This window comes from Odontesthes bonariensis, chromosome 3, assembly GCF_027942865.1.
Source record: "Odontesthes bonariensis isolate fOdoBon6 chromosome 3, fOdoBon6.hap1, whole genome shotgun sequence".
Taxonomy (NCBI): domain Eukaryota; kingdom Metazoa; phylum Chordata; class Actinopteri; order Atheriniformes; family Atherinopsidae; genus Odontesthes; species Odontesthes bonariensis.
This window is the reverse complement of record NC_134508.1, coordinates 28,283,774-28,295,662: the sequence shown is the minus strand read 5'-3', so window position 1 is coordinate 28,295,662 and position 11,889 is coordinate 28,283,774. Positions and strand designations below refer to the sequence as shown.

Below are 11,889 nucleotides of genomic sequence, written 5' to 3'. Positions count from 1 at the left end.
AAACCCAAGAAAAGTACTGCAATGCTAAATTTAACTTGGCTTCCCACTAACAAACTCTTTTTTTACATTTTAATTGAGTGTCAAATCCTGGTTAATTCTCTTTTGGGCACTCAACGTGACGTCATACTGATTTCATAATTGTCAGCGGTTGCTCATAGCATTGATAAAATGCTCCTGGATAAGCATGAAAGATGAGAATAACTCATCAGCAATTTAAACATTTTATTGTATCAAAGAAACTATCAATTCAAGTAAAACTGGAACAAAATCTCCCCAGATTAAATTAATGTAAAGTACACTGTTACCATTCAAAAACACAACAAACATTACATGGTCCATAAATATACAGCAGAAGAAAAACAATAAAAAGCTTACACAGGAATTGTTCATTGTGGAGAAACTGGCTACTGTTGTAATTGGGAGACAAACTGAGTGACATCAATACTAAGGTGACTTCAGTTTTCTATTTCGGTTTTGTTCATTAGTTTCTTTAAGACATTTCAAGTATTATGTGAAGGTTATGGAAGGATTGTCACAAAATCTACATGAGACTGCCATTTCAGTGATTCAGATAAGAGATGACAAACATCTTAAGCGTGTGGTGTTGACGTTATAGTTTATTTAATATATACAAAACAAATATGAAAAGAGAATGCAGTGATTAAAATTTGTGTCCAGGATTTGAATGTTTAATTGGCTGTTTGAATCTGTTTTTGTACAAAGTAAAGCACAGTAAACACCTTCGATTCAGATGAAAAAAAGTCATCAATTCAGTGCCATGCAAGACAGTGTTTAATGGCCAGGGTTCAGATTTCCAATAAGCATTCATGTGTCTAAAATGAGGACTCAATTTGTTCACTCGAGATAGGATTTGTCCTAGTTAATTTAAAATATGTAAATCAATCTGCAGAAGCAGCCTTCTGTAACAAACCCTGCTGGTCAGCTACATATTCATAACGTAACATGGTTTGACTGCGAACAGTCTGCTGTGTGTTTCTGTAAATAGACATGTCTGCGTAGTTAATTGGTGTATTTTCTAACCTACTACTCTGTTTCAAGAGAAAAATACATTTAATTTTTTGTAAAATGAAGTCCAACTGAAACTGCAGAGTAATTTTTTTCCACTAGACATTACATTTTTTTCCTTACAACTAAAAGAAACTATAAAGGTTTCTCAGGAAATATCCAAAATGCAGAAATTTTCTGTTCATATGGGGTCTTATCAGCTTGTCTGTTTTGATTGACAGCAGCCTGAGCCTTTAGTCTCCATTGATTGAAAATCCATTAAAGAACGAGTAAAAACTGATCTTGTTTCAAATCAAAGGAGTTCTGGTGTGTTTTTAGGATGTCTTGTTTATGATGGCAAAAATACTTTGAACTGCAGACGAGAAAAAAATGCTTTTTGGGTTGCCATAGATGCTTTTTGTTGTAATAACACAACTGGTAATTGGTAAAAAAAAAAAATATAGCAGTAAGGCTGAGTGGTAATGATGTGTAAAGATCTGTTCATACATCAAATTATTTAATTTGTCATGTGGAAAAGAGTTCTCCAAAATGTATTTCATACCATAAAACAAAAGAAATATCAAATATTTTTTTCTGTAGGGTTCTATAAATTGGTCTTCCCAGAAGATTTTTTGCACAGCAGGTACAGATGCAGTTTGGGCTGAAACACATAATCATTGTGATTAGCAGCTCTTTTTTTTTATCCACTCATTAATAGTTTTATTCTTTAAATGATTAGAAAATAAGCAGAACGCCATTTTTTAATGTTTGTTCTGTCCAAAACCACAAAATAATTGTTTCTACACAGAAGGTGTAAGCAGCCAGTTTGCAGCAAGAGCTCCTGTGCTCCATTCGTGCCACACAGGACACATCCAGGCACAGTACTGAGTTGTTGGTCATCCACATTTTTGGAAGCATTCATAACAGTAAAACACAAGCACTGTAGTTATGAAGTATGAAATGCTAGAAAGTAAATTGGAGGCAGAAAATACACTCCAGAGAAAACACAAGCTATTACACCTGCTGTGCAGATACTTGGTTTGATTAAACAAGTAACATCACAGTCGTGTCAGATGTGTGTGAAACAGACTGGAAGTCCATTATCTAAATAGTTGCTGATTAATTTTGAGCCATTTGTCAAACTGATTTATCATTAAGCCAATTTTCATAGCTTAATGTGTTGAAGCAGCTTGTAAATTTCAGTTGGACGTATTAAGAGTGTACCGTATTTGTAGATGTCCAATCCATTAGTGCACAAATATAAAAATATAATATAATGAAAGGTGTCAATCCACCTTGTACAATCCAACAAATTAACAATTAACCAAACAGAGGGGACTGGGGGATGGTGTTTGTATTTAGACTGATGGTTTCGGCTCTAGTTTTTTCACGAGGTACAGATGCAATTTTATTGCTTTGAGATGGAACTATAATTGCTGAAGTCATGGCACATGTGCAAAATATCTAAAACAATTACAAGCAAACTATTTGCAGCCACTAAAGAGGACATTAAGCATGTCAGTTGTGGAAGAGTATGGTAATGATTGTGTGGCTGCGATGGGAAAAGACCACCTGAAGTTCATACATACAGTAGGCTAGTTTTAGTTTAGTGCAGGGAAAGCTGTAACAAATAAATATGTTTATATAATTGTCCCTTTACACAGAATTTTTCTCACAAAATAAATGTAGAAATATTTGTTCTCGAGGTGGTTACTAAGGCCTGACTGTAAAGGAATAGAGATGCCCTGACATTTCTCAAAAATGAATCTGCTGACACAGTCTTTAGTCACTGTGTTAGGCTGACAGAGCAGACCGAGTGGTATTGTGTTGTACAGAGAACTGGTCTATTTCTCTTTCTCCAAGCTGCATTTCTTCATCTTCTCCTCTACTGGTTGATCTGCACTGAAGACTCCTTCTTTTGACTCTGAAAATATAGACAAAGACATAAAACACTGAGAGTGGTAGAGAGGAGGCTGACTGGTGTTTTTAATTAACTTAGATGGATGCAAATAAACTATGAATAAATACTGGCCTGCATTTCTCATTATTTCTGCTGTTCTGTTTTTCTGCATATGAACAAAGATTGTCATAATGATAAAGTTGCCATTTAATTTCATACGTCATAGTGTAAGAGATCTATTTGGTAAAAAAAAAGGTGAAAAGAAGCCGACATCTGTTCGTTAAAGTTAATTTTCCATTATATTTTCTGAAATTCTGTCATTCAATGTGAAGCTAACGCTTGACATGCTTCTCTTTGTGTATAGTAACTGTGGTGTTTGAGTTATGATTGAATGAGCACTTGAGTCACACTTGTGTAAAAGTCACAATAACAGTCCCAGATGCAGTAATATTTCTGAAACAATTTTGTCTACTGTTTTTGCGTATTACAAAAACAATAGTAATATGTATTTTACCTGTTGTTTCATAAAGGTTACATTGTAAAGCACAAGTGAACACACCCTTTCTTCCACACAAGCCAGTGGAAAGGTGCTCCATCCTGACCCTAAACCATTTAATCTGAAATCCAACTTCTGCTGGCAGATCTCAAATGTGCGCGTAGAACAGATAACATGATTGATAGGGATTACTTTCAGTCAAGCCTTTCTGCAGTTTGTAAAACATGCAGTTTGTCCACACATCCAATATGTAGTTTAAAAATCCAGGTTGCCAATTTGTGAGTTGACTGTATTTTTGGGCAATTGTTTTGTGTCTCCAGAATGGAGACTGTGACCAGTGAGTATACAACTCAGTAGTCTGTGACAATGGATATAGCTTTTTCAACCCATACTATGTATTTTCTAACATGTTAACATCACCATGTAGATTCATTCTAACCTGAGCTGTGCATTTTCTTGTAGAAAAATGGGTAATCACACAGGAAGAAAAGCAAAATGACAAAGGAAAAGTTAGTGCAGGGATGTGAACCAGACATCTTAGTCAACAGTGGCAACTGTCGACATTACCATGTTGCAATTGGAATGTGTGAAAACATGATCAGAAGTGTGACAGGAGCTTGATCACAGAGAACAGTAGAAGAACAAATAGGTATTGCACAATTTTTTATCATTTATTGTAAAATTGTTATGTATATTCTTCCGTAGACAAACCTTATTTCAAAGCATATTTTACAATCTGTAGTTAGACCGCATTGTTACCTTTTTCTGGAACATTGGGCTTAGTCTGACTATAATGTTTCCATGACGTGTGTATGATCTGAATAAAGTCTTGTGTGGGCTTGGTGGCTTTGAATTTTTGGCCTGAGGCTCTATGTGTATATGTATTGTGTTTTGGCATGTCACAGCACAACATTTAGCCAATTACGGATTCAAATTGAATCTAAAGGAATTAACACTATCAGACAGATGCAGGTTTGAGATCTGATAAGGAACTGGTATAAAATCTACTTCACGAAAGAAAAGAAAAAAAAATATTAATCTAAGGGTAGAAGCCATGTAAGAGCTGCTTGAATCCTCTTAATACTAAGGAAAAGAGCTTCACGGATTCCTTTGGTATCTTTAGTATAGAATAGTATAGAAAACACTGGACCGTCAATTTAGATTGGAAACTAGGGGTGACCAGGTGTCTGCCGGAAAAGATCGAGCATGCCACATCTCTGTCATCTTTGACATCTCTTCTGTGGTTTTACTTGACTCCAGAAGGGGTAGCTTTTGATTTAATTCTTCTGCCTTTATTTTGTTTTTGAAAGTATTTTCAATTTCATGTTATCATACAAAGATTAAAAATATTGAATTGAATAACCTGATGAGAACATACAAGGTGAAGTACCTGACATGCTTTTTGTGGATGATATTTGAACAGCTGTAGACTCAGTGCTGCAGATCCACATTACATGTGGGTGAAAGTATGGTCCGATTCTTATTGAGGTTATTCTTCCTATGAGGTTGAGGACAAGACTATTCTATGGTACCCCAAGTGAACTGTCTTCCTATAGACTTAACCATGCCCACCAGGATCCTGCATGTATAGGCCTGTGCAAACAGTGTCATGTTCTGTTGTTTTGATGTTTTTTTGAGGCTGGTTTTCATTCTGTTTCTTGTTTAGGTTCTGTCGTTTCCTCACTCACTTCCTCAGGCCCCGTTAAAGGCGCAAGCATGGTTGACGCGTCTGTCACGGCGGTGGCGGACCGTGACGTCAAAATGATGTATCAGGCCTGGCGCTTCCCTTGAAAAGACGGCGCAGCGCGTTGTCGTGCACCAGTCAATTTTTGTAACTTGGCGGCGCCACCAACGAAAAACCGGATGGACCGTTGTGAGACCAGGCTCAGTCAGGAGATGCGTTTGTACAGGCAGCTGTACGAAACTGCAGTGAAACAGCACAGGGACCACGTAAACTCCCAAAACTGGAGCACAGAGATTGGCAGAATTTTGGGGAAAGAGGGAGAGTTCTGTAACAATGTGTGGAAGAAGCTACGGGACAGATACGTGAAGGCAAAGAAGAGGGCAGAGACAACAAAAAGTGGTGATGCCGGGGGCTTCAGACCATCACCTCTATTAAATGAATTAAAAAATTTTAATTATCCGAATACTGCAGCAGTATCATTAATGACAGTGTTCCTGCTCTTCATTGTTTTCTTCTCCACTTTCGTGGTTGTAGAGTAGCGGTAACCAGCCGCGGCCGCTGTATTTGGGCAGGATGGGCAGAGCCCCACCTTCCACACCCCAACCTTTCTTTTATAGATAAAATATAGATAATTATAAATTATAGATAAAATATTTATTTCAACTTCAATCACAGTGGGAATCGTATTACACCATATTGTGGCTTGTGACGGACTTTGCGAGTGGAATCTGTTTTTATTGTCGCTGAAATATAGCCTACCTCCAGTGTGGCTGCTTAACGTTAGATCTATGGCCACTGGCCAGGGCAGATGCCTGGTCTGCTCTCAGCTAAGCCCGGCCCCGCCGAACTCTCGAGCACATTCTACCAATCAGAATCACTGTAGGCCCCTACGTAGCATAATATCATGTAACATTTAGCGCGCCTGTATAGATGCTATTGGGGCAGGTGTATGATCTGCCCTGGACATGGAAAGGACTCAAAGGGTTTAAGAAATATTACTCCGCCCATCTAGCCAGTGGGAACTTCAGAGCCGCCAAATTCCCCTACAAACTTGTTGGATAAAACGGATAACTATGTCGGATTTGATGAAAGATATTGGCTGTTTAATCCGGATTCACGTTTGTGGTAGGTAAAGACTTTACTTTATAGTTGCTATCTTACAAAGTTTAAGTGATTGTGAACGAAGTCTTTGCAAAATGGAAAACTGAGAGTGATTTAATGAAATATCTTAGCTTGATGAGCAAAGCAATGTTGAGACAGTAAACAATGTGTTGACAGCTTCGTACATGTACAGTAGGTTACTTGTCTGCTAGCTTAGGTTGGAGCACTGTCGGTGTGTGTGACATGAAGCATTTTTCGGAAAAGGCAAAAAAACACGAGTCCAGCAAGGCGTATCTGAATTGTGCCATGAAATTAGCCATGCTAGGTAATGCTTTGCGACAAGTTTCCCTCTAATTGAAACGTAGGCAGTATTAATTCCTTTCACAAACTTTCTCTTCGCTCATTTTCACGTGGCTTTTGTGTTTGTTGTATGGCAGACTTTTATGCGAGTGCGCACACCCGCGTATGGTTGCATAGACTATTGGCCTATTGCGTATGCTCCATAAAAGCTTGCATTTTGATAACGCAGATCATCTGCCCCGCCTATTTTCCAGACCACGAGCCGCTACTGGTGGTAACCTTCACGTAGCAGCGTGATCCTCTGTGATGGAGAAAATTGCAACTACTGGCGCAACGACTTGCGCCACTATATATGGCGGGCACGAACTCGTGATGTCATCAACACCGCTCGCGCGAGCAGACGCAGCAACTATGCTAGAGCCTTTACACGATAGGAAGACGCAGATATTTTCCTGCGTTTTGGCCTCTCATTTACACCAAAACCCCGTTTTTATCACAGAAAACGATTATTTCTAAAACCTCCGGCCAAAGTGGAGATTTCTGATAACGCCGGTTATGTGTTGCCGTGTCAACTGGGAGAAACGGCGTTTTAGGTTCTTAAACGTCACATTATGCGCCAGAAAATGCTTAACATCATGCGAGCGCCTTATGTTCACAGTTTGTTTGGCTACTGATCAGGATTATCATGGATGATGTTAAAGTTCTACTAATTTTTACGTTTTTATGTTTGTTGGTGTCGATTCTGAGGATTTTGATTGGCTTGCATGGCTTTATTCCTTTCCCTACACTGCCGCCAATAGGTTTGGCATAGTTATTATGGCGCTTGATGGCGTATTTATGCGGGTTGATGTAAATGACAAGTTTTTTGAAAACGATGTTGTGTGCACGATGTTATTATTGAAAACGGAGGGGGGGAAATATTCGTTTCTCTAAATACGTGTAAATACGTTTATGTGTAAATGTGGCCTCAGTCTCTCTCCAGTCTAGTCATCAGCTCCACTCCCTTCACCTGTGTTCAGTTATCAGTCATTCACTAATCATTTTCCCCACAGTATTTAGTCTCCTGGTTTTTTTTTCTCAGCATTTGTCACCGTTTCTAACCCCTTGTACCTTTTCTTGAGTCTTGTCAGTCTGAAGATTTCTTTGCATTGTGTTTTTCTTTTTCAAATAATTTTTGCCTCCTGCTCCGTGTCTGCACCTGGGTCCTCCTTCCTCGCCTCCACTACCTTACCGTGACAAACAGGGCACATAAACATCTGTAATGATTGTCTGTGCAGTTGTGAGGGCCAATCGCGGTCCTTTACTGGCAGCTGGGTGGTTTTTTAGGTCAACAATAATGGTTGGAATCAGTTAAATTAGAACTGGAGAATGATTCTTCATCTAAAGAAGAGCAAAGAATAATAAAAGCTTCACTTGACTGAAAATGTTTTTACACTTCTCCATCAAGCTGAGATTTACCAGCCAATTGTTAAGGATAGTAAGAGGTGCCAGGTGATAAATCTCCAAGAGGTCGATTTACCAGCTGGTTCCACTGTTGATAGTTTGTAGATCTAACTGATCAAAGATAACCCCTGATAGATGCTTCCAGATGGTTCCACAAACTAAACCATCTGGCGTGTCATGTTATAATTATTCACACGTAACCGTGCAGGTTGGTTGAGCATTGGACTGCTCCACATGTTATTGAATTGTGCAAGAGGCCATAGTGAGATTTAAATGCTGGTGTCATTTCTAAGCCTTGCCAAGTCCAGAAATTCAAAGCCAAAGTGTGACGGATTAATAGAACATAGTGCCTCTCCTCTGCAAAGTAAGGTGTCCAGCTAAGTGGTTTAGCTCCTTAAGTGGTGACCTAGAGTTACTGCCAGGGCTATATCTGCACTATCTTCTGATAGGTTACATTGATGTTTAGAATTAGAAAAAGGCTCATTCAGTGCACACTAATGCTCCTGGACTATGTCCTGCTTGATAAGTTTTGTCAGTCTAACACTTAGAGCAAAATTTAGTAATAGTAAGCTCTTATTATCAACAATACTTTGAGAAAAGCATCATGAATGTTGACAATAAATCTGCCAGCCTTATTGCTGTAAAGTTCTTAAAGTGCAAGAGTGAAAACTAAAGGAGTAGTGTTTAATAATCTGTCAATAATCAGAGCAAAAATAGACAGGGAATGGAATAGTAAAATTAAATAAACAGATTATCTACAGTGATTCCTCATAGTAATGAACTATCACTTCCCACCACCACAACTGCCAGCCTAATTTTTCCAGTGGATGTGTTTTCTCTTCCCTGGATATTTCAGCATTCTGTGAAGTGTGGATCAAAGCCATTTCACAGATGTTTGTTATCAGGCCATGATTACATGACACCAAACCAAGCCTGGTGAACTGTTTAACATACATAAATAAAGCCTGCCTGCCTGTTGAACATATGACTAAGAGTCCCCTGAGGGAAATTCCACGAAGGAGATGCGGGAGGGGAAGAATCCTGCATAAGCAAGGCTTGCCTGACTCTTATGTACCTGCTTGTGCGGTCCTCTGTTGTAATGAAGGATCTGCTACACTGCCAGCATTCAAACAATCCTCCTTCTCCTTGGGGAGGGGGCACTCAAGTCCACCAGCAGCTTCTAATAGACTCTCCCTCGAGAACTCTGCAGGGGGCAGAGAGACAAATAGAGGATAAACTAGAAGAGAGGACAGATAAAGCTGACCTGTCAAAGATGAAGCAAGGCATTTCATCATAGAGAATGCTGATATGTTCTTTTAGGTGCTCCACCCTTTCTCATCAATCAGTGCCTCCTGATATTTACAGTAGCAGGTTATTTACTCCTTTGAGTGAATTTAAAAGGCTGAATCTGAATGAGGCCGTGCTCGATAAGACTGGTGTTAATGTTCATTGATTCGTTTCCACCAGTTTTCTCTGTGCTCCTTTTATCTCGGCTGGGAACTTAATTTGTGATTCCACAGGTCAATAATCCATTGAGCATGGTCATCTTTTAATCTTTGAGTACAGCTTTTCAACATTTTACACAACACTAAAACCTCTGTGTGATGAATTCAAATGAAACTGTTTCACTATGTATTAGTACTTGAGAATGAAAAGCCCTGTCCACTCATGATGCATTAGTCACGAGCAGTTGCTGAAGTGTGTACATTATGTGCTGATAGTGGGACCTCCCATTATAGTCAATTACTTGGCCTGAGCTGAGCTGTCTCTATCATTAATGGTAAAACACTTTAGGTGATACTATCGACCATGGTGTTAGTCTGACCATGTAAGGGTTTTCTTTAAAGGAGCAGTCCAATATTTTTGGAAAAATGCCTGTTGGCTATCTTGCTGAGAGTTTGAAGAAAAGATAAGTACCACTCTCAATTGTATTACATTTAGTTAACATAAAACTTTACATCGTCTGACATCCTTGTGTCAGCATTATAGAGCTTAAAAGGAATTACAGCTTAATTGTCACTTAAATGAAAATAGCTTCTATTTTACTGCAAACTGCTTGTGGCAATAAACATCTCCCATAAAATGGTAAATTGTAGTGGCTTTTGACGGAAACTGTCTCATTCTTTTTTCTTTTTAAGCCAATATAGGCTACCTGCCAACTGTGTAGCTTCTTGTTTATCACACAGAGATGAATATGATGTCAGCTTTTCATCACAACTCTTCGTGGTTGACAATGTTTTTAATTACTTACATTTAGTGGTATAGTATATCTGCAAATTGATGGCACAGTGGCTATCTTAGTACAATAAAAAAGCTAAACTAAAACAAAAAAAACAACAGCCTCAAACTCTTCCATTTTTGACCAATCAGACTGCAGTGGGTCTTTTGGGTCGAGTGGCTTAAGAACACTGAAGCTAGAACAGAGCATCTCAGACCAAACATTACTAGAAGTGGTGCTGGAAAATACAATTTAATTTTCATTCACTTTTATTTACGTTGCAACAGAGTACATTTCTGTTGTCTTTTGGTCTTTGTTGTCTCTACCACTCACATGTCTGTGTTGATTTTTTTTTTTTGCTAATGAAGATAGTATGTCTTTATTCCTGTGCTTGAAGCAGAAAGGAGCAGAATGACGTACAGATAGTCTTGCACAGAAAGAAATTAAGGTTTCTTTAAAAGGTTGCTATATTTTACTCTGGCTGCTTTTTTGCAAAAAGGTGCTGAATTGATCAGAATTAGTGTCTAAAAGTTGTTAAACCTAGTTGGCGACAACTCTTACCAGTTTTCGAAGCACTACATGTAGCTTCACAGTAATAGAGTTTTGAGCGGGTTTTTTAATTCATGATCCTGTCAATGAGTAGCAAATGAGCTCTTAAATAAAACATTATAACAAATGAGCTTATCTCTTTTTTTACTTTTGATGAAAGACACCTTCATTATGTCAAATGTCATGCTACGTAAGATAATTCCTCACTCAGACTTAAACAATCCCATGAAGACCAATAACAATTAACCCAGCAATTCAAAAACAAAAATATTATACATATATCTAAAAGCGAGCACAGACATTCTTCACATAATTTTGTGACCCCTCAGATTTATCTGAACCTGAGGAGGTACCTGTTGTGGGGCATGGTAACTCCTTGAATATGCTATCTAACTGCATGTAATTTGTACTCACAACAAGCTTCATCTTATGAGCAGTAACAGGATCATTTATTTTTAAAGCAATGCTGAAATGTAATTTAACAAGTGGCAAGTCTAAGTAATGCTTAGATAATTTAGAGGTAAAACATAATCCATGAGGAAGAGGTCTCATTTTACCAAGTTCAGTACTAAATTTATTTGCACCTCAGTTAATATTGCTGTAGATTTTAAATGGGTTTGCTTTGCGGATTAATGAGTAGCCAGCCCACAAATCCTGTTCCTCAGTCCTCAAACATACCCTCCATTTGGCAGCGCAGTTTCTCAAAGGCCTCTGCGGTGGCCTCGTCGTCGTGTGGGAGCTCCTCTCCAGCGGGAACGGAGTCGGGACTGGGCCGGTCTGACAAGCAGCTCTCTGAGGAGCATTCATCCCCAGCTCCCTGCTGCTGCCGGTACAGGTGGTGCTCCACCATGAACTGCAGCTCTGAGAGGAGAGAGGAGGAGAAGGTGTGAGGGAAGCAGAGGAGAAAAGATGAGAATGACAGAAAAAAAGGAAGTTGGACGAGAGGAAAGAAGTTATGTGGGAAAGAACATTAGTTCAGAAGAGTACTGGATGAGTAACAATTTAAAGGTAGGGTAGGAGATCCTGGATTTTGAGTCCAGCGAAGCTGCATTTTGAAAATACACAGGTAAAAAGTCCCAACCCTTTTCCTCACTTTCCCCCCGAAGGCACGCCTCTAGAGTACATGAACGCGCACGAGCACGAAGGTGCACGAGCGCTGTTCTGACAGCAAGCATCGATCGTTGCCGTATTTA

At 39.0% G+C, this 11,889-nt stretch overlaps 1 protein-coding gene across 1 annotated transcript in view; it reads right to left on the bottom strand.

Moving 5' to 3' along the window:
- Nucleotides 1-202: 202 nt before the first annotated feature.
- Nucleotides 203-11,889, bottom strand: part of LOC142377370 (protein phosphatase 1 regulatory subunit 1A-like) — a 45,881-nt gene continuing 34,194 nt past the window's right edge. Inside the window, exons 6-8 of the mRNA XM_075461407.1 lie at nt 11,375-11,557; nt 9,005-9,133; nt 203-2,929 (exon numbers count right to left, since the gene is read on the bottom strand). Of these exons, the coding sequence (XP_075317522.1) occupies nt 2,850-2,929; nt 9,005-9,133; nt 11,375-11,557 (392 nt within the window). The 3' untranslated portion in view covers nt 203-2,849. The remainder of the gene's footprint in view (nt 2,930-9,004; nt 9,134-11,374; nt 11,558-11,889) is intronic.